The sequence below is a fragment of the Phycodurus eques genome, chromosome 18 (assembly GCF_024500275.1).
Source record: "Phycodurus eques isolate BA_2022a chromosome 18, UOR_Pequ_1.1, whole genome shotgun sequence".
In the NCBI taxonomy this organism is placed as follows: Eukaryota; Metazoa; Chordata; class Actinopteri; order Syngnathiformes; family Syngnathidae; genus Phycodurus; species Phycodurus eques.
The window spans coordinates 18,629,673-18,653,503 of NC_084542.1; the positions used below are offsets into that span (position 1 = coordinate 18,629,673).

A 23,831-nucleotide genomic window follows, 5' to 3' on the forward strand; every position below is an offset into this window, starting at 1 on the left:
AAGAAGAAGAAGAATTTCTACGAAAACAATCGAGACCTCGCAGGTGTACCTGCTCGGGCCGTAAATATTGTCTGTAACCACGTGAGTGACTTTGCTCCCAGCGTGCTTGCGCCCTCAAAGGTGATCATTAACCCGAAGCCACCAGAAGAAGAAGACGTGGGTGCATCCGAGCGGAGGAGATGGGCAGCGGCCTATCACGAGTGAGAGCGGACGGGCCAGGAGAACACACACGCCTTTGTCGAGGCCCCGAGCGGAAAAAACGCCGAGCCAAGCGGAAGCTCCGTTACCCAAGCCACGGACACACAAACGCGTACTTGTGTGCATTTAGCCGTTGTCCCAGGGGACAAGAGTTTCTCTTCAGCTCCAGGCAGGAACATACAGGAGCGCCATTGTGGTCCCGACGCTCACTTTGAGGAGATGTTAGCATTGCATTATGGGCCGCGGCATGATTGAAGTGAAAATAAAGGTCTTGTAAATTTGAGTGTTGTTCACAACCCTGTCAAATATGAATTACAAAAAAACAAAAACAAAAGGAGGCTTCCAATTGCTGAAAAATTCACACCTAGACATAACTACATGTTTGAGTCCCAAAAATATATTCGCTTAAAGCCTGCGGTGGCTGAACAATTTTCCCACCGGGTTGTCATGGGGCTTTTCCACACTGCAACGACGAGGCACTCTAAAGCGGCCACGGCGGCCCGAAGCCCCGGTCGACTGTCCAGTCAAATAGTTTTTTTTGTTTAAATCTTTCGGCCCTCTTCTGCGCCCTCAATGCCGACAACGAGGCGCTCTAAAGAAAAAAAGACGAAGCATTTTGAGAAAAAAGTCATAACAACATTTTCAAATGTATTAACATTACAGGAATATGTTTTTTGGAAATTGTAAATGTCTTATGAGAATATAGTCATTTGAAGAAATTTAAATGAAAAAACAGATTTTGTTGTCCATAAAGTTTTAATGGAAAAAAAACCCCTGCAAAAAGTACCCAGTGAACATGAAAAGAAATGACGAGACTGCAAGATTGCGCAGAGCCAAGCTGTTATGTACAGCATATTGCACGAGAAAAGAAAATCTGAAGCCACGTCCTCCTGTCCTCTTCCCGTCCGTCCTGAAGACGACACGCCGGGGAGCCGCAAACTGCTACATCTGGACTGGGCCTCGCAAAATGTCCGACACTGTGAAATCCTTGAGACCGCTTTGGAACGCCAAAGAAAGCAAAAAAAAAAAAAAAAAAAAAAAAAAAAAAACAACACACAAAAAGCCAGAAAAACAAAACAAAGATGCTCTACTGTTCAGTTCATGTATGGACAGACTTGACTTTCCTACTCCATTTAATTACATTCAAAAAAAAACTTTAGATACAGATTGTTTTTTTTCTTCATCTTATAATCAGGAATGTTGGACATGCATTTTTTTAAAAAACTTCATTTACAGCTATTGAAAAAAAGCCCTTCAACTGAGTGACACAGCAGACTTATCCAAAATGTCTTCAAATATTTTCCAAAAATGCCACAACATTGAAAAAAAGCCATCGGAGGGAAAACAAAAAGCGCATCCGAGTGGTTTCGTTTGCTCTTTTTGTCTTAGAAAAATTGAAAAATCCTCAATACAAATTGTGTCAAATTCTCATTTAACTTGAATAAAACGAAACCAAAAAAAAAAACAACAGCAAATCACAGCACTTGACAGTTTCGATGCACTCGTTCTCCTGAAGTGATATCAAAAAGACACTGAAGGCTCAACTTAAAAGAAGACGGCGGCGTAATACTGGGCACCGGTGGTGACTCATTCCTCCTCGTCCAGAGTGTTACAAAAAGAGCAGGAAGGAAGTTCAGCACGGGAGTAGAAACAAGTCAATAAAAAAACAACAACAACAACCACATTTGTTTGTTTGTACAGTGCACATTGAGAGCAAACAGTCAAAAATCGTGGCGAAAAGTTGTCCGTGCCTCGCCGGTTGCGACACCGCGGTTGAGAATCGAACGACGAAGACGACGCTAGCAGTCGTCTTCGTCACAAGGCACGTTTTCGTACAGATTTGATTGTCCGTTGAGTTTGTCGGGACTCGGCAGGGAGAACGCGCGCGAGGCACATGGCTTTAGTCCGGCTGGCGTGGGTAGGGGGCGTCGGGGGGTCAAACCTGCCACGCTCGGGGCCCCAAAAAAAAACAACAACAACAACAAAATACGTTTTGAAAAGCCCCCAAAATGCACCAGTTGTCGTAAGCTCCGTATGGCTTTCAGAGGAAAACTTGTCACTGTCCTAAATTTAGTATAGCATTCTATTACGGCTTAAATTTTCATTTTATTTTATACAAAAGAAATAGAAATATTACATGAAAAAAAATTATGTCGGGGAAAATGAAGTTGTAAATGCAATTACAGCAATAGTCATAATATTACAATTTTAAAAAACGTACGAGAATTTTTTTAAACAAAAATATTGACGTAATATTACCAGGGGGAAAAATCGACTGCATTTTATGTGAATGACGTTGTAATATTACGGGGGGAATATAGGAGCTCAAAAATAAAGACGTAACACAATTAGGGTGGGGGGGAACGTACAATTGAAATTGCAATATTATGAGAATAAAGTTGAAATAGGAGAAAAAAAAATGGTCACTATGATAAATTTAGTATAGCTCTATGAGGAATATCCCAAAAATTAAAAAGGCCCCAAAAAGGTCAAAGGTTGCCCGCCTCTGCTCGAGTCCCACCTCGTCACACAGGCCCCGCCTCCAGCGCACGGCCCAACGCGCATCAATCGACGACTTTGACCGTATACACCGAGCTAGCTGCTGTACAGCCGCAAATATACTCCAAAAATAAATAAGCAAATAAATTAAGAAATATCCGTTCCGGGAGATCGGCCGTGTTAAGCTAGGCTAAAGGGAAAGACGGCGTTAAAAGTCCGAATTGCCTCAGCGTTCGGTGTTTGCAGGAAACAAACAGCGCGGATCTCGGAGAACCAAACACGGAGGTCTCGCTTTGTCCAATCAAAGAAAATAATAATAAAAAAGCATCAGGCTGTCAACTACTCCCTCCAAAAACTAAAATAATGACAAAAAAAGTCATCAGTGTCTTTAAACGTTCATTTTCAACACAAAAGCAAAAGAATATGTCCAACTTGTTGCGTCGATTAGGGATGGGCATCCGACTGAATTTTTTCCTACCGAATTTCATTTGACTGAATTTCCTTCAGCAAATATCGGGATCATATTTTGACTTTCCAAATATTTACAGACTCAGTCAGTGTGTTTACAAAACAATCTCAAAAATACAGCAGTGCCTTGACATACGAGTGCCTTGACTTCCAAGACTTGACTTCCGAACTGTCGCTTGCCCATTTTTTTTAATTTTTATTTTTTAGTCTTCGGATAAAAGCATGAATTTGAGATACAAGAATTTTGACATACAAGCACAGTCACAGAACAAAGTAAACTTGTATCTCAAGGCACCACACCCTTGGAGTGCCTTTAGAAGACACTAAACACTTCTTTGGCAAATTAAGAATTTTACATGAAATTGCTCCCTTGTCCAAAAATTGATGAATGATAATCAGGGCAGAAGACATTGAAAAAAAAACAAAAAAAAACGTATATTTTCAACAGTCGAGTCGAGAATGAAAAATATTTCAAACAAATTCTATGATTCAATCCAGTGAATAACAAGGAATTATAAAAACGTGCTTTTCATGGGTTTCACTAAAGAGCCATACCAGGTACAACTTGATGTAAACAGGATATTATTGAAACATTTAAAGAGTGGAAGTAGTACAAAAATCGAGTAGCGGCTAGTTGAGAAGTAGTGCCCCCCAAGACTCAAGAATTTAGTCGTAAAGTGGAACCACAAACTGTACAAAAGCTGTTGTTGGTTCACCGGTGGCAGAAGAAATTGCTCAAAACTTCGTACGTGTGTACAACAAACCGAGTGGACATCATCTGCGTGACCTCAACCCAAACAGTTGCAAAGAGATCATCGGATTAAGCAGGGTACACATTTACCGATAATTCGGCCTAATCGGAACATTTTTTTTCTCTCTCTTGCGGTCGAGGTAACCATTTCCTGATTGTCGGATGCTTCTGAAAGATTATCCTGAGCGATTACTGAGGCTGGCAATCGTAAATGCTAACCCTGTTCAGCGTTTACGATTATCGCAAATCGGCCGGGGCCGAGAATCAGAGTTTCAAAGAGCAATCTACTTCCCAGAGATGCTAACACTTTCTTCTTCTACTACTACTTATCTTCTTGTATTTTCCTGCAGTCTGGACAATGGCGCCTCTCACATGTCAGTCTTGGTACTCCCACTTCTAAGACTCATAATTAACTCCTTCACTGCCGTGGACATTTATATTCGTCAACTGGAATCCAACCGGTTACTCCCACCGATGTATGTGTGTGTATGTATAAACACACACACACACGTATATATTCGTCAAGTACGTTTTTCAAATGGGAAGTCGTGCAAGACGGTCTGTGAAAGTCAGCTTTGTAAACCAACGTAATGAGCGACAGAACCATGTAGATGGCAGCTTTGCATCGCTTTGGATTTGAGATCAGCACAACTTTTTAATATAAGATCAAGATTAGGCGGTGAATCTCGGCTTGTCACTTCGATTACGAAGGAGAGAAATGCCAAGACGTCGGACGTTGGACCAGTTTAAGCACCCCACACTCCAACAGAGTGTGTATCTATACGTTTGCTATAAACAGAGTGAGTATGTGTCGCGGTAGGTAGCAGAACGTGTGTGTCGCGATCGTGAGAAAAGATGACGGAGTTCATGGAGTGAATGACGAAAGTTCAACACTAAACATGCTGTGAGGTAGCATCGCTCACGGCGCATTTCTTAGTTGAACCTCTGCAAATACACGTTAGCAGTGGAAATATCATGACGCACGTGACGTGTTGTGTACTCCACCCGCGATAAGAGCCATAAGAACTCTCACGGTATGGTTTCCTCGTCACGTGTGGGTTGTCCCACAGTTTTCTAATCAGTTATCGATATGTGTGTACCCCGCTTCAAGTGATGTCGATTTATGTTTTTGGAATATTGCTCATCCTCTCGCGTAAAAAGATTGTCCTGACAAGTTTTGTCACCCAAAAACTTCCCCATGGTCGTGATTGTTTACGTGTTTCCCTGACTGCACGCTTCCCCGCTTGCAAAATGGTGTCACATCGGCGTCACTTCAAGTAGGCGGCTGGCGGACGAGAGCGGTGACGGTCGGCTGGCGATACGCGATCAAATTAGCCAGTGTGAAACCGTCAAAAAGGGAAGTCGAGGTTCTTATTATTTGAGGAATAACGCAACAAAACAACTAGTGTGGCGGCGTTTTTTCCCCCGTCCACGCTTTTTCTTCTTCCTCGATGCAGTGGCGGGAGAGAATCGTAAGGCATTCCCGGGACTGATGATGAGAGTTCACCTCCGAGAACAAATTTGAAAAAAAAAAAGAAAAAAGCTGTACAAAATAGGTCATCTTACAAGTCGTATTTCCAAAATAGCTCTTCAAACTCAATGGCTTCTTCTTGAACAAGAAAAAGAGGGAAAATATGAGGGGGAGAAAAAAAACCCAAATGCCATCAGTCTCCGTCCAGCGGTGACCAGAGTTTTTTCTTGATCTCTTCTTCATAAAAACAAAACTCCGAAACCCGTGTTCAATCTTACAGTGCCATCTCTAAAAAGTCTGGTCCCGTTACAGTGAGGGGAGAACGAAGCGGTGCTCGGGGGGCGAGGGGCTAAACGGGGGCCGGGGGCGGGACCGGCGCTTCATCTGTGCTCGCCCCTCAGCCGAGGGACTGGAGGCGGTCTGGGGAAGAGGAAGCCAAACAGGGCCACGGTGAGGCGCATCCAGACGGGCAAGTTTTGTCTCTGCTGCCCCAGGAACTGCAGGGCGACACAAACAAAACGTTTTGCTGAGAAACGTGGAAAGACAAATGACCACGTGTGATGTTGGCGTTCTCCGATGGGCACTAAAACCAGTCGCTCTGGTTGCATAAAGGCACGAAACGCATGACATTAGTACAAGCTCACTGAAATTCTACCTCGACAAAAATAATGATGTTCACTTTTGATTGACAGGTCATGTCATGTAGCGGATGATTGTGCTCTCTCTCCCTAATATATATATATATATATATATATATATACATACATACACACACACACACACACACACACACACACACACACACACAGACACACATACATACATTATATATACATGTCTGAAACAGATGAATTGGATTTACTATGGGAAAAAAGTTTTCTCCAATTTGGTTTTAGTCAAAAGGGCGAGAAGCTCGGCGATCCGGGAGGGGCTCAGTATCGAGGCGATGCGGCTCGGGCATCCGGTGAGGAGGCCACCCCGGGCACGTCCCACCGGGAGGAGACCCCGGGGACGACCCGGGACAGGCCGGTGAGACTACGGCTTGCGAACGCCTCGGGATAACCCCGGAAGAGCTGGACGAAGTGGCTGGGGAGAGGGAACTCTGGGCTTCCCCGCTCAAGCCGACGCCCCCGCGACCCGATCTTGGATAAGCCGAAGTAGATACGTGGACGGTTTTAGTCAGACTTAGATGAATCACGAAAACCGAGCATATCGTGTATTTATGTTTCCGACTATTCGTATAAGCAATCGCAAACACTTTTGTTGGCGCGACAATTAGACATTTTTCCACACATTTGCGGCACAGCCTGGTCCCCAATTAGTGCGCCCCGCTTAACTAAGCGTATTCAGCGAGCGAGCAATGAAAACGAAGCGCAGACTCTCCCGGTGCGCCTCCTCCTCACGAGCCGACACGAAGGCGGCTCGGGTTGCCGCCTCGCGTTCGAATGTTGCACGGTGTTGCGTAAGCGTCCCATCTCTTGGCTAGCTAACATCAAGCGGCCCGCCGTGGGCTATTTGATGCAGAAGTGGCGCGCTCAACTGAGTTGAACCGGCGCTGCTAAATGGAACACTAATTGTCCTTAATTGCCTTCATTCTACTCCGCTGAGCTTATTTAAACAATAACATCGCGCCGCTCTCTCCAAGAGTCCGGCTCGTGAGTCGTTGGCACCCTGATCCTTTCCTGCCACGTTCTAATAGTAAAATTCAAGACGGCCAGCAATAAAAGGTTCATCAAATAGAACAAGTGTTGAAAGATAGCACAATATTGTTTTTATGTTAATCTAAAAATGGAACAAAAATGATCTCTCAGCAAACAAACATTTCTCAAAAGGTGTGCACCCACGTAATTAGTGTATGTACCCTTTTGCCATTTAGTGAAATAGCAGTTCATAGCTGTGCTTGTCACTATATGTGAACAAAGATATTTCAGAGAAATACATTTTCATGCCAATTAAGTGAGATGTCATTTTTCTGGATCTGGTCCTCAGTGGAAAGAATGGCACATCATGCCCCAGATGTGTTTCATGTGGTCGTGGTTGTTGTTCTTTTAACAATCGCAAGCAGACAAAACTAATCGAGCCGTAGATCCAGTCTGCATCACGTAACGAAAACAAACAACCCCCGCACTGGCCACCGGAACAATGCGACAGCAGAAGTTATTCTGCGCGTGGTCGAGTCTCTTAGCGATCCTGCGGGATGCGAGACACTGCGCCCGCTTCTCTGTGGTGGCGTGGCTGCGCACACTTGAGAGGCAGGACAAGTCCGCTATTGTGGCCCGTCCTCGTCGCGCCGCTGACTGTGTCGACGAGCGGGAGGTTATTTTTAGACCAGCGCATAAACATAAACACACACGCGCGCACCGACGAGCACGCTTTGCTTTCTCCATCTCGCTTCAATCGATCCCCGCCTCTTTCGCGTAACCACGCCTTGTTGTCGACAGGACGCGCACAAAAGCAGCCCAGGGGAAACGCGACTTCTCTTCTACAGTTGATACTCATTAAGCAACTTTCTGATCACGTGACTAACTTATCAGGGGCCGGCGTACATTTGAAACATCTCCGCCCCATCATTGCGGGAAACACAGATACAACAGAAGCTGGTCTGGTTTCGTGTGGCAACGTCAGCTCAGTACGGTGCGCCTCGGACGGAAGCGTTTTGTGGAAAGAATTTGAGGTATCGCACATGGGACAAGGACTCTTTCAAACTGTGGCAAATCACAAGTGAGCATGATTGGGGAATTTCCTCCAAATGGCAATGGAACTGTCATCCATACCTCCCTTTTCACTCCATCAGAAAATAAACACAAACTAAATAGCATCACTAATGCGTTGCATACACCACTCATAGTAATTCTGACATTCACGTAGAGTGGACCTAATATCGAGACTTGTGGAACACTAGTTTTTTACTGTAATGCCAGACAGTTTTGACCTGTAAAAATATGTGGACTGAGTAGCGAACCTTGTGAAGTGCCACCAGTTTTCTACATGAAAGAGCAAATTGTTGAGTCCATGTTGCTAAACAAAACAGAACATTTGGTAGAAGGCAATAAGGTCTCCAGAAGGCTCTCTGGTAACTATGTGGTCACGCCACAATGTTGTGCGTGTGTGCATGTTTACAACCAATAACACACGTTCACATTGTAAATTGTTCATAGGTGCGAACGGTTCTTTGTCTTTAAGGGCCCCGCGATTGACTGCCGTCCAGTCCGAGGTGTACCACGCCTCTCGCCGATGTCACCTGCGATCCTAATAACTGACTGTCCGGCCACTTCCTTACCAGGTCAACGTGATCCTGCTGGAACTTGTCTCCGATCTCCCGGAGTTTTTGTCCGATTTGCGTCTCCGGGCTCAACGCCGCCCGCCGCCGGCCGGGCCTCTCCGCCAGCCGGTCATCCTCCTCCCGCCGCCGCCTCTCTTCCCCTGCCGCGGCGGCCCGCCTCGCTCCCCGGTCCTCCAGGGGCTCGAACTGCGCGGGCAAGTGCAAGAGCAGCGCGGCGTTGCCTAGGGGGAAAGCATCGGGTGTGCTGAGAGGGCCCGAAATGCGATGTCGAGGCGAGAGTACGTGTCACGTCAGGAGGCTCCCGCATGGCAAACAAAGACCCATATCTTAACTGCTAAAACTAACCAAAAAAAAGGGTGTTTTGCCGGGGCTGGACTTGTGAGTCAAGGTACCAACTGTAAGGTAGCGTGCTGTGCTGTGGAACAGGTTTGACCAAATCCTCTACTGGAAGGAAACGATTAAGGACAGCGTAAGAGTCGCACAAGCAAAGAGTCGATGCAAAAACATCTCAGTGAACTTCTTTCCGCGGGCGATGTCACCGAGTTTACCCGTCGCCTCCGGCATGTGCTTCTGCTGTCGGGCCGCTCCATGGGAATGTTTCGGCGTACTTTTTTTCTTCGCGTCATGTGCCGAATAACTCGCTAGTTCGAGAGCGTGACATCCATTAGTGGTTTAGATTACGCCGAGCGACAGAGCTAACGACGGCCAGACAACCTGGAACAATGGCGCTCGCACCGTGACGCCGAATCAACAAACAGAGCGCCGCCGTTCGTGCGGGGGCCACTCAATTCACTTAGGGTGATGTCACATTGATTTGATTAGGACGTCATAAAACAATACAGAAGTTCAACAGGTGGATTTATTTGTGTGGTTAAGTGCACCTCTGTGTGTACAGTACATAAATCCACGCCAAGTGGGCTTTCATTACATTAGGCAAAAGCTATTACCCGATTTAAACGGATGCTTTGGAGGGGCGGGACATCGGGGCAGACCTTTTTCCCACCATACATCTTTTTTTTTTTACTCCTTCGGAGTAGGAAACGTTTCCTACGGGAAACGTTTTCTAATCGGAGGCGATAAACCGACTCCGATTAGAAACGTTTCCCGTAGGAAATGATGAAAGATAAACTCAAGCGATCACGATCGTGTAACTTTTACGGCCTCTTGATGCTCCCGCGGCCGACAACGCCCGCGTTGCATCACGTGACCGACGCATTGGCCCGCGCGGCCGCTCTGCGCCACTTGACCCGCACACGGCAATCACGACATCATCTCTCGATTTAGTCACATGCCGCGACGACGTACTCGCCGTTCCTCTCGGTTCTACGCACCGCCTACGGCGCCGCCTTCTCGATCGATTTTGCAGCATAATTAAACGTATCATCTGGTCATCTGGGTTCATTTGTTCTAGCAGACACTGTTCCACGGTCGCCATTGTTGTCGCTTTGTTCCTCGTTACGGAAAGGAAAGGAAAAAGGGCTACGGGAAATGGCCACAAAACGCAGAGGCAACTCCGCCCTGTGGCGTCCGAGCCAATACCGGCCGGAGCGACACCCCCAAGGAGTTCTTGGAGGAGAACAGCAGCACACTTCCAACACTGCGCGCGTGGGCTTGCGCTCGACTATAAAGGCAAACCGCGCGCGGGACAGCCGCAGCGACGTCAGCGCAGTCGCCGCCTGCACGAGTATAAAGAAACCTTTAGTAACCTTACAGCCAAAGTTATAAATAACACGTTTACATTCTTAACTGTCGTATAAGTGTGAAAAGAAATCAAATGTCAAAGAAAACCTCTTAACTGGAATGGGAATTGAGATGTAGTAAGAAGTGAACTGCCAAAGATTTCAAAATCTTTCTGAACTGTTGAAAAACATTTTACGATGTTTGGCTGCGTAACAGATTGTTGACAATATTTCCAGTGAGGAAAGGGGCTTTGCTCAAATCGGGGTACCCCTTCAGTTTAAGACGACATAATTAGGTGAAATCACGAACGTTTTCCAAGATGTGTTCTCAAGTTCCGTCGACGTAGTTTTTTACACGAAGGGGAGGTGTTTGCGGCTCATCTGCGTGAGGCCAGGGATTCATCGATTAGCTACACCGGATGACCTGCCGCGTACTTTGACTTACGACTGCCCCACTTTAGGCGCTTTTCAAGTCACGAGGCGTCGATCGGAGGTTTTGCGTCGCTTGACGTACGCCGTCGCTGGAGTGGAATGTAAAAAAAAACGGAGCAGGGAAGGTACTGCAATGCCCCCGCACGTGGGCAAGGAGAGCCCCGATTGCTTATTGACTTGCAGTCACCAGTCAAACACACAAATACAAAATGATTGCACTCTCAACTCAAAGCTAGACGCTCACACCCAGTCTAAGCGGCCGTTCTTACCGTGAAAGGGAACCCGACGCCGCATCCGCGAGGCGACGCTGTTGCGCTCGTCGGCGGCGATGACGGCGGGGGTCCGACGAGACGCGATCTGCGCGGCCCGCTCTTCGTACTTGAAGTCCCCGAAGGCGGTCCCCCGGAGCTGCGAGGTGGGCCGCGACGTGTCTTCCTCTTCATCGTCCATCAGACGCCTCAGCGGTAAATTCCCTGCGGACGAGGCGACACGGCACGGAAACTTGAACCGAGTGGGGCACGGCCGCGCTGTTACGTTCATTCGAGTGTGATTTGTTTTGAGGGGAAACAGAAAAAGGAAATGGAAACTATCGTGCGTGCTCTCGGCGGAAACTTTGCCCCCTGGCAGATGGAAAATCATCTCAGTGTGTCAACAATAAATGGCAATAAATCATTAGTCACCGTAATGCCCGCTAAGAGGCTTACGCTTATGTGATGTCATGCTACAAAACAAACAAGAAGGCGTACGTTGCTCATCCCTTTCAGAACGTGCGGAGGAATGTATGGAAAGACCCCGCGTGGGCGGACGGGGCGGGCGGCCAGAAACGCCGCACGAGCCCGCGGATTCCATCGAGCTGTTCGCGCCGACGTGCCGAGCGCCAGTTTGCGTGCCGGCCAAAACATCCGCGCGGGTGCCTTTTTGCTCCCTTTGCGGCGGAAACCTCGCAGTACAACTCGGAAGCGAACGATAGGCCCCGGGACGGCCGGGCGGACTCGATCCCTCGCACAAATAAGCCGCGCTGTCGAACAATGTGAAGACGTCGGCAAGAGGCCACCGTAGCTGCGCTCTCCGCTCACCGCGCGTAGCACCACCCGCGTTCTCCCTTCCGGCAGTTGGATTAACCTCTTCCTTCCCGAAGTCTGCCCCAAACCAGTGGAACACTCTGTGACCCCCCCCAAAAACTCACACCCTCCACCCCAACATCAGTGTTTAAAAAGTGACTTCGGGACACTGCACATGATTGCTGCACCTGTTCAGAAGCTTTGATTCACCGTGTGCCGTCACGTATTCTTTGACAATGTACAGTTTGCTTTTGTTTTTGCTTCCTCTTAGCCTGCTGCCAGGTCAGCGTCACAAATGAGAATCTGTTCTCAATTCCTTGACCTGGTTAAATAAAGGCTAAATGAAAGAAAAACCGGCAACGTGGCTGTCGACGAGCGTCAGTGCATCGCAGAGCGAACTTTAGGCGATGCCTCTTGCATCTTCCACGGAGTCAACGAGCAGTTGACTTGTTTTTTTTAACACAAGTAATGACAGTCGCAATGTCTCTTCAGACGTCGACTGCGAGATGACGAAAGGTTTTACGACAGTGATAGTTGGATCCCGGAACGAACGATTTCAATTCCAATAGTTTCCTTTGGGACTTTTTCCAAGGACGAGCCAGCATCTCTCGCGGTCTGCTGCAATGGGAAGAACGCGCCACGGAGCGGATTAGCTTCCTCACGCACGCACGCCGCAGCTGCTCGACCACAACAACAAGCCCCCCCACGACACCCCCCACCCCGGCCGCTCCCTCCCTCGGCAGGCGCACGGCACGGAACCAAAGTTGCGCCTCGAACCTCGAAGTGTGCGCGCCCGTTTCATAAAGAGATGATGGCTCCCACTCCCACTCCATAAATGTGGCCTCTTTCCTCGTTGGCGCCGCGCCACAGTCTCCCCATAATCTCTTCCTCGATTTTTTTCTCCGTCTTCTGTCTCCTTTTGTTGTGCAAGCGCAGACGAATGGGGCTGGGCTGACCGGTAAACGCAGAGGCTGCTGAAACCGGATAGGATACACCGGTATTGCGCGGAACCGGCGCCCCCGTTGACCTTGTTTTGGAAATGAGCTCGACGGCCAAACCTGGGTGAAATCGGCGAGAGAGCAAATTGAACGCGCACGAACACAATCCGGTCGCATTCTGATCATCATCATCATCATCATCATCATCACCATCATCCCGATTGAGCTGAAGCGTCGAGTGTGTCCCTCTGCTGCTCCTTCTCTTGTGCACGCAGTGGGACTCATTGAACTCTGAATTGTGCTCAGCTAACCTAAGCGCGCTTGTGATGGAAAATAAATACATCAAATAAATCGCGACTTTTACATTCACTTAGTTGGCCGAGTCAAGGGGGTTCATCAGAGAGCGCCGGTGGTCCAGCGCCAGCTCGTGGACTCCTAACCCGCATTAGGCAGCCCCGTGCCGGGGTTGCTCAGCGCGTCACCCCGAAAATAAAAAAAAAAAAAAAAAGGAATAATAATAAGAAATGAAACCGCATCAGCAAGACACTTTCTGCACTAATACACGCTTTGAATGCTAACATTATAGATTGTACACTCACCGAAACAATATAAATGTTCTGGAATTCTTCCGACTTTTAGCACAACACGCCATTTTGTCTTGTTTGCGACTTTTTCGCGACGTCCCCTTGACAGTTCAATGGAGGAAAAGAAGGCAAACGTGCTCAAGTGAGTGTCCTTGCGTGACTTGGAAGGCGAGGAATGAGCGTACTAACCAACTTTCGAGTCACCGCAACCTCGCGAATAGAACTCGACTCGAAGTCATTTGAAAAGCCCACTCCCGGAACCCCCGACGGCCACCAGGCTAGCCGCCTTCCCCCCTCCGTCCACCGGCGCCCATCGTCCTTGTTGACGCCAACAAGAAGGTGAAACACTCACCGCCAGGAAACGCGCTTTCCGTGCCAATGGGTGCTATGTTGACAGGTGGGCTCGTTTTGTTGTCTTTTTCCAACAGACTGGCGTTAGTTCCGCTCGTCTTGCGGCGTGTTTGCGTTTGCGCGAGGCGGGCGGGGGGCTTGTGTTTTGCCCAGCTCCTGGAGGCTCCGCCCGCCTTGGTCGGAGGCCACGCCTCTTCCGGCTAAAGCCAGCGCTTTCCAAAAACATCAAAACCAATCAAATACATTCTTTCCGTTCATTTCCTACCTTGGTAGGAACTTATACAACACGGAAATGCGCGTTTATTTGGGCCAACAAACAATGATGCCTTTTCTTTTTGCGAAATCACTACAAATAATAATAATAATATCTAGTCATTCTTTTGCTATTCATGTCCATTTTGCGGTATAAACATTATAAATCACACACGTCTAATTCAATGATATTCCTGGCTGCTTCCACTGAGCGTAGCGAATATTTGCCTGTGAGTATTGTATGCACTGTTTATATGTGTTGCTGCTCCGTTTGTGGTTAGAGTGGCAATTGTTTGAAGATTTCGAAAAAATGATTTCAAAAAAATGACCCTAACATCGATGCTAAGTTGCGTTAGCCCATCTACGGCGTTTCACATTTTATGTTAGCATTAAGCTAGTGGACTTTCGCTTGATGAAATCCTGTTTTGGTTGCTTATTTTGAGCACTTGAATAAGTTCCGCAGCTAAAACCGAGTGCCGTACGTAAATAAAAGTCCAGTACACGACATAAAACAAACATGAAACAATTGTAAAAAAAACAAAAACAGTCACTTCAAAACTTTCAAAACAAAAGACGAAAACAACATTCTCTTTTGTTGTGTGCTCTGTTTGTTGCTCCTCTGTGTTGTTTTGTTTGAAGGCTCCTAATTACTATGACAACTAAATTCTGTTAGTCCACCTATGGTGTTTCACATGATATGTCCATTTTAGAGGACACTTCAATTGGGAGCGACACAAAAACTGCCTAAAGTAACACGCTTTGTCTCTTCATTGAAAAAAATGTTGTTGTTGTTTTTTTTACATGAAGTATAGGTGTGTTTTGATCATTATTAATGTGTTAAAAATGTGCGGGAGCGGTCCAACATTTTATTACTCGGTGGGTTGGTACATATGCACTGCAATAAACGGAGGTTCACTGCACAACGTGCACAATCAGCATGATCAAATATATTCTTTCCACTACTTTCTAGCTTCCCGGGAAATGATACAACATGGAACCAACCATTTAGTTTGTCCAACAAACAAGTATGACTAAGTAATGACGTACAAATGCTTTGTAACTGTACGTAATTAGATTTTTGAGGTATATGTATGTATAGTACGCATGAACATTTTGACCATTTTTGCTGTTTTACTCTTCCGCTGTTTCGAGCTTCCCCAATGAGCCTTCAGAGACCCGCGCAAATGTGGTGGCAACATGGACGTTTCTCAGGTCTGTTTCAAACTGTCCCTTAAAAATGCACGCCATATTCTGTACACGACTTGCACTACTGGACTGTTTATTGGACAGGTGCATGTTTCTCTGGGAATCTGTTGTGCAAATGCGCTGGGGGCGCAGACAATTCTGGGGCTTGTTTCAAGTTCCCTCTGGAACACTTTTAACACTAGCCTATACAAAATACACACAATTATTTTGGACATTCCAACCATTGATGACCACCATTTTCTTGATTTGACCCCGAACTGCCTCACTGTACACAAACTTTGTAGCACCTATAAAAAGCATAACGTTTTAAAATATTCCTATTTTGGTGGTTTTTAGGTCACTTTAGGAAAATTCTAATTTGCGGGTGGAAGAATAATAACAGTCAAAAGTCCACACGGGCCAAACTTGACCTGAATAGTATATTTACATGGGCAAGCACTTCGGATTCTGAAGACCCCTTACATGACAACACAGAAGCTGAAATCTGATTGGACAAAAAAAATAAAATAATGAATAACGTTTTTTTTCTAGGTACATTTACTGGAAGCTGGGCAGCCAAAAGAAATGCTATGAAATCAACAATTACATGGAACAAATATTGGAATTGAGGCTATAAATGTAGGTCAGTGTTTCTGATATCGTTTAGGATGACTGTCGTCAATCGTGTTTTGAGGCGTAAAAAAACCCCAAAACAAAACAGTGCGTGTCCCTTTAAGAGAACAATTCCAAAGCATGTTGACAGGGTGCGGACCAATCAGATGGTTTGTTTTGGTCCCGCCCCCTCCTCAGTCCAGCCTGACACGTGGAGGGGCGAAAAAAAACACACGCACACAAACCCGAGCAGGAAAAAAAAAAAGAAAAGAAAGAGAAAGCAGCAAACATGTGACTCGCTCGCTCTCTTTCTCTTTCTGAGAGTCACAAGTCACAGCTCAGCTGATTGGAAGCCGCGCGGAGATGGAGTGACGCCACGCACCCAATTGGCGCCGCCGACGACGTGCGTGCTGTCAAGGCAACAAATGCCAGACGACAATTATTGCACTGCGCATCTTTGTTTGCTTTCAGGCGAATATTAGTCATGACTCATGAGCTGAATCATATACAAACAAGGAAACAAGAGCGACATTTGTTTTTTGTAGGAACACATTAAAAAAAGAAATGAAAGTTCCTGTGAAGTGAAAATAAATGTCTTCTAAATTTGACACACCACATAGGAGTGTTGTTAATAAAGCCAAATTTGAATGATGAAAAGAATCGGCAATTATCGAAAATGAGTCTTCAAATGGTTAAAAATCAAGCCCTTCTTTCAGCTCTCAAATGCTGGGTGGTCCGCCGAATACGCTGAAACCGTGCCCAGCTCAACTGTCAATCAAACACCTCGAAGACGACATGGAAAACTGGTTGCGATTTCATCTAGCATCTACCTTATGCTGACACATGCTACATGTTTGAGTCATTATGAAAATATATCCGCTTAAAGCCTCCAGTGGCTGGAAAAGATATATGACTGGGTCGTCACGGGGCTGTTCCATGCCGCGACAACGAGGCGCTCGCTCACAAGCGGCCGCGGCAGCCCAAAGCCACGGTCTACACGCTGGCTGTCGAGTCGGACTTTTAAAAAAAAAATTCCCCTCTCCTCGTGCTCCCGTCTTTCTTTGCGTGACGTGCGCGCACTCGCAGCTGACAACGAGGCGCTCTAAAGCGGCCACGCCAGCCGACTATCTGAAGGGCGATTTTTCACCTAACCCGGTGTTCCTTGAGTTGTTCCAAATGGACACGCAGCAAACTGCTCTCGTGTTGTTTATTTGCCAATTTAATTTGTACTCCAGACCATTAAGACGGAACACATTTTAGCTTGATTTGATCATTTTTGGGATTCCAACTTTGTCAAACTTTGCTCTCTTTCCGTGTACTCGCTGCTTGAGCAACCCGTTCAGGCAGAGCACCGGTTTGCTCTGGATTAGCTTGGACTTGTTTAGTAGTTCAAGAGATTTCCACACCTAACTTCGGCCATTTCTCGCTAACTCGACGCTTGAATTTATATCGCAGTCCTTTTAGACAGAACGCTCGTTGGGTCGGGATTTGCTTGGATTTGGCTTTGTACTTGAATACGTTATTGCAATTTGGAGGCCTTAGAATGCAACACGTCACTTTCACATCAGCGGCAGCGAGCGCCCGAATACCGGTCGAATGCAATCAATATGACACGCACATAGTCGCACATAGTAAATAATATCAGTAACAAGACGGTGAAACGCCAAAGAGTTTGCCACGCGCAGCTCAATGCCGGCGGGCACCCGTACGTGAACGTGACGGATGCGTAGCGACAGCGAAAAAATGCCGCGCGTGGTCGCTGACCCTTGCGGCGGGGGCGGGGGCATCAGTGGAAAGAGGAAGGAAGAGCGAGCGGAAAAAACAAAACAAATCAAGAGGTTACTGAGCATAGAGGAAGGGAAGCCAGACGACTTGATAACACACGCCGGGAGTCGCCCGTTTGGGTCAGGCCCGTGCAGGAAGTTGACATTTTTCACACCGTCACTGCTCAGCCCAGCGTCGTTTGTTGGGTCTCTTAACGTTTCGCACCAAGCGCGTCATTTATTGTCGCGCAAACAACAAGCCGTCGCTCACTCGCTTGGCCGAGCCGGTTTGAGCGTCCCCGCCTCCTTCCGAACGTCATAAAAAAAAAGGCCCCCCACCCAAAATGTTGTTTTCTTACCTTTCCTGTCGTCCTTCTCAATCTGTTTTTGCGCTTAAAACACCCACGTCTGCCGCTGCCCATTCATGCATGTTCAGATGGAAAAATAGCTTGTGTCAGTTATTCTGCCATCAAATATTGATACGCGCCCTTGCCGGCTCATTACGAGCATTTTTTGTTTGTTTGTGTGTTTAATTGCTTGGAAAGCGCGGCAGCCATGCAGATGAGCACAAGTGAAGACTTTTTTTCTTTTTCTTTTTGCCGTTGTGTAAATGAGGGAGTAGTTTTGAGGATAATTACAGTATTTCCGCAAATAGAGTCGGGCAGTGTTTATTTACTCAAGTGCAGATGGGAGGGGCAGTTAAAAACACAATGCATGTCAGTTGAAAGTGAAGTTTGAGACCAAATAAAATGGAGAGAATGCAGCAAAAGAGCAAAAAAGGAGGCGAACAGACACCAGGTTGTGGAGCGATCGCCACGTGTCAAAGGTTTACCGGAAAGCTAATTGGCGCTTTTGAAGTTGTCACAATTTAGTAACCCCGCCCATGACTTGACAGCCAGGCTGGCTGAAGATCCAGAGCCACTTTCACGCAATTAAAGCCTACACGGTTCGAAACGCTCCATCAGAGTCGAAAGGTCGGGTTTGGCAGATATTAAACAAATCGTCCCCAAAAAAGTCTTCAAGCTGTTTGTTGCCATTCTCAGCTGAAGTTTACTCAAGTTGTGTATTTAAAACAACCGCATAGCTTTGCCTTTAAGTCTGCTAGCTTAATGCTAACACATAAAGGGAAATGCCCTAAATGGGCGAACAAATAGAATGTATGTGGTGCTATTTCCTTTATCAAAAAACACGTGACAAAAATGTTGTTTTGGGGGGGGGGTCCTGAACAAATTTATGGCATCGTTATGGCGAATATTTGTGCTTGGTGTTCATGCGGCACATACACACAGCAGAATGCACGGAGTGCTGCATCCACGAGTGAAAATGCTTTTATTGTCTTTACGGGTGCCTGTTGTTTACACGATTAAATCGGTACTGCTGTTTTGATGAGCAACAGCATTCAAACTGGCTCATCAGTTCACCCTTTAACGTCTTACTAAGCGTGGTTTTTCCCGAGGCATCTATTTGAGAGATTATTTGGGCAGGGTCCGAAACAGGCAAACATTTTTGGATAGTATTTATTGCTATATAACGTAACTTTTGTATAATTCTATCATAATAAAGAATAGAAAACACACAAAATAATAATCCCAGTAGAGCTTCAGAGTGCTTGGCTCCAGTTTGATGTTGTAATTGCACATTTTGAGCGCGTTTTAAAGAGGTGGGTCATTTCAAAAAGTAATTAGCACACCGCATGCTTGTTTTCTCTCTCCCATTGCTGCTCGTTATCAATAACTAATTAGCGTTCCCTAACAACAGCTCCCGGAATTTCAATTGTAGTCCATTACCGTATTCGCGGAGGACTCATCACTCGCAGGACGCTTGAGACGAGTCGTGCGAGGCCGTTAAGCCCATTTGGGTTGCAAATCTCTCCCCCCCCCAGCCCCCTCCCCTCCCGATGCTGTCAATGCTGCGCAATTTGCAGTCTCACGCTTCCTGTGAATAATTGCCTGTCATTTCTTACTTTGACGCCTCTAAAGTGATACTTGGAGCGCTTCTAATTTGTCAGGTGCACCGGCACTCGAAGTGTCCCGGCACTTTTTCAAACTATTTCCGTTCGTATCTCTCCGTTTGATCTGGGCGCGAGCGAGCTATTTCGGATTGTGCGCCGCCAGCGGAGGTGACGGAGATCTGCGTGTTTGAAATGAAACAATTTGCTTAGCGGCTTTGTCGCCTAATGAGCCTTGACGTCCAGACCGGCTTTGTTTTTCCCTCTTCTGTCACCTCCCAAACCCAAACAAACATTGCTGCTGCATTGTCAAAGCGCTAATTCACAGTTCCATTAATAAGATACATTTCAAAATTAGCACCATATTTTGCTGATGATTATGTGGAATTCGGTCCAGATCTGAAAATCTGCCATTTAGAGAGACCATACACATTCCTTCATATTTTTAGTTTCACCCCTCCCTCATGCTTTAAACACACCTACGAAGACACACTTTTCAAAGTTTTCTTTAGCGTTTGTTCTGACTCTGTTGCTGTCAAGAAATGACAGACTATCGTATAACATCACTTTGAGGAAATGAAAAGAAGACTTACTTGCACAGTTCTCTAAATCTCATTCACATTGTGTACTGGAGAACTGTCCCATCAAGCAAAACATAATCAAACATTTTATATTTTAGAGACCAAAATGGTCAAGAAAGTCTGCTAGCTTGATGCTAACATATAATGGGAATTTCGTAGATGGGCTAATGGAAATTAGCATAGATGTTACAGAAATGAGCAACCTTCACGCAAATACTACATCAAAGTCCACGTAAGGTGAAAATAGATATATGCATATTTGATACATCACAGACGAGGGTGCTGTTGAAGACCCTGCCAAATTTGAATGGTTTAAATAAAAAAAAACGCTCTCTCCGCTCTCAAACGCTGTGGGGGCGTCCGTCGAATACGCTGAAACCACGCCCCCTCAACTGTCAATCAAATACCACGTTTATGGTGGCTAAAATGGATGCTACCTCGTTTGTCATCTTTATGCCTACGCTTAACTACATGTTCGAGCTGTGAAAATATATCCGCTTAAAGCCCCTAGTGGCTGGATACATTCCACTGGGTCGTCGCGGGGCTGTTCCACGTTGGGATAACGAGGCGCTCTAAAGCGGCCACGTCCCAGCATGGAACCCCTGTCCACATGCTGGCAGTCACATCGGTCTTTCAAAAAAACTTACTCGCTCTCTCGCTGACGTGCTTACTCACGGCTGACAACGAGGCGCTCTAAAGCGGCCACGTCAGCGTTTCCCCCTCCCTGCTATACACGCGCTCACTCACGGCCAACAACGAGGTGCTCTCAAGCGACCGCCGGAAGACGCATTTTCGCGGTACAGGCTTAGCTAGCTTGCTAACTGCATGCCGCAATTACACCAGACGAAGGTGCTCGAGTTCTTGTAAAGTGGGGGAGGGGCAATTTACGCCATCAGGCGCTGAATTAGCAACACACACACACACACACAAAAGTGAAAAAAGGGTTTAACCCTTTTCTCCACAATTGCGTATGACATAGTTGCACGTTATCAGGAATTATCTTTAGAAACCAATCTGTGAATTCACCTTACAATGTTTACAAGCTAAAGTGCCATAAGTTAGAAAAGTTACAAAGTGTTTCCCCCCCCCCCCCCCCCCCTTGCTTTATCTGTAAACATACCCTCCATCCCGGTTTTGCGAAAGGTGCTAACATTTTTCCGAGCGTGAATCCGTCGTGAAAGTACACGACAGCTTCGGGGATTGGTTGCGGCTCATTGAAAGCCTCCGTCTGCCTCGTCTGTCGGCGCCTCTCGATTTCAACCACAGGTACGGCCCACCGACGCGGCTCGCGCTGGGTTCATTCAGAGGTAACACATTTGAAACGCACACACGCACGCATATCCCTCGCGGCGTGTTGTGCCACCACATTTAATGCCCCGTGAATGAAATGTAATCGCATACGGAAAAAAGAGCTCGAGTAAAGTGTGGCGTGCAAACCAAGTGGCTCCCTTTGCCTGGCAGCGGCGGTGACATATATTTGAAGTCAATGAAAAGTTGAAGCGGCGGCGGCGGCGGCTCAGCCTTGTAAACAAACCATCTGTCGCACTGGCAGCTCGTCATAGCGGTGACACCTGCACACCGTCCAAGTCCGTGTCAGAAGCTATTTGCACTGCTGTTTAGTTGTTTATTATGCCGGCGCCATTGCTATTGTTTCGTATTTCAACACCCAATTTATTACGACTATATTTACCCATCAATCATCGCCGAGGCAGAATGGAAAGCCAACTTTGTTGAACTAAGCTACCTGCACAACTGTAATATAATGGCTGGCCCGTGTGCAAATACAGCCACATATTCGTTACTCCCCACAAATGGACCCGTGAAGCGGTTCCGAGGCCACTCCATGTTTGGGAGAGCCGCCAGACTAAAAAGTGGCTTTTGGAGGGGAGGAAATGTGTCAAGTGTGAAAGTGTGTTTGGTTTTTTGATTGTGATGTACTAACCGACCGAGACGTTTAATCTAAACCGCATCATTTAAACATGACGACCACTGCTGCGTAAGCCAGGACAGCTGTGCGATCAGGCAAGAGGACGTGCAGATACTGTACGTGTGTCAAAACAGACGCTTGTAAACGACGCAAGTACTGAGTAAGTACTGAGTCGACCCCTGTGCTTATGCAAAAAGTAAAAAAGGACAGACTCTCAAATGGGCTAAAATTATAGAAAATGCTCGCTTTTAAAACACGGAACATAGTTTCCCTCTTTTATAAAGTAGAACTTACATCGGTGTCTGTACTGAAAAGACAAAACAAATCATGACGCCGCATGTTGTTGTCGAAGAGCCAGCTTAAGCACAACTTTGATGCCAGCAAAGCAACATGTCGCCTTTGCTTTGCTAATGTTGTGTACTGGGTACCCCCAAAAATTGCTAAATTAGCTAATTTGACAACCGCAAAAAAATGTGTTGAAATGTGTTTTTTTTGTTGTTTTTTAAAAATTAGATGGAGAGGTTTTGAATGGCAGAAGCTTGTGGTTCTTAGGCTAACACAACACAAGACAACACATTTGCCATCAATCATTCTTGTAGCCGACAACATTAAGCAGTTCCCTTAAATAAGGCAAAGGATGGGGAATATCTCGCTTCTCCAAATCTCTTGCTGTTGTCGTTAATGCTTCCTGGTTAACATTCCTCCATGTCGCTGCTATCCCTGTTTTTTTTCCCCCGCTTTATCGCTCTATTTTCTACTTCGTCATGCGCGGAGGTTCAAGAAAATAAGAGCGCATTTTGACATAGTAAGGAGTAGAAACTACAGATGGCAGTTTTCATATGCAGGGAGTAAAACTTCAACAAAAAAAAACAGATTTAAAAAAAGCAATACTTAAGTGCAGATACCTAAAAATTCTACTTGAGTACAGTAATAATATATTTGTACTTCAACTGTCGTCTAGTGAAAGTCTACTAGCTTAATGCTAATGTATAAAGCAAAATGCCATAGACAAGATAATGGAAATTAGCATACATGTTAACCCTTCCAACAACCGCTACTATAAGGTGTGCCGCACACAGAACGTGGATAAAGTTGACCATCGCAATTTTGTATTTTTTAAAAACTTTTTTTTGGACATTTGGCGACTCTGCCACACATCAAGCGATTGAGCACTGCTCGCCTACCGACGTACTGCAACACAAAAACTGTAACCCTGTATCGCTTACAATATACTGTGCGCTATTATTTTTTGTCGAACCACAAAAACATGGCACGATTGTCAAGGAAGAAACAAATAGTCACAAAGAGAGGATATTTTGAGTCTGTTGGTACTGATCGATGGCGCATTCACCGATTGCACCCGTGCGCTTTGGCGGCTCGGACTCGTTACTGTACCCATCAGCTTGGTACTGCGGTACTTCTTCCCCCCGAGTGGGCATTCAAAAGGCAATAATGGGATTTTGGGGACGAGCGTGTCGGATGTGATGACTCGTTCGCTTTTGCTTGAGGCGGAAGCTTGAAATCGGAAGGAAAACAAGCCATGTTTTTGAAGCACCGCGGGGGGGCTAAGTGGATGTTGTTACCATGCAAATTGTCAACCCTTGAAATGTTTCTGTGACTGCTGACTGTTCTCTAAAGTTTCCTGGAGGTGCACGCCGTCGTCGCTTTTATACGCTCGCTCTTTAGCTCGCACGCCTCATTGGCCGCTTGTGTCGGCAGGTTGGTTGCCGTGTCCTCGAAAAAAAGGGGAAAAAAAATCATTGGGAGACGGAAGCGGCGGATGGAAATAGAGTCGGAGTTGCTCTTGTTTCTACGGTAACTGTCGACGGGGAGGTACCGGGATGAAAG

The 23,831-nt window shown here is 46.3% G+C and overlaps 1 protein-coding gene across 1 annotated transcript; it reads right to left on the reverse strand.

Moving 5' to 3' along the window:
• Positions 1 to 1,260: 1,260 nt before the first annotated feature.
• On the reverse strand, positions 1,261 to 17,551 carry LOC133417400 (uncharacterized). The gene is made up of 5 exons (XM_061705143.1): positions 17,474 to 17,551; positions 13,717 to 13,915; positions 11,051 to 11,254; positions 8,668 to 8,891; positions 1,261 to 5,884 (listed from the first exon to the last, which is right to left on the reverse strand). Exons 1-5 carry the CDS (start codon positions 17,549 to 17,551, stop codon positions 5,768 to 5,770), a joined length of 822 nt encoding a protein of 273 aa, XP_061561127.1. The 3' UTR covers positions 1,261 to 5,767.
• Between the last annotated feature and the right edge of the window lie 6,280 nt (positions 17,552 to 23,831).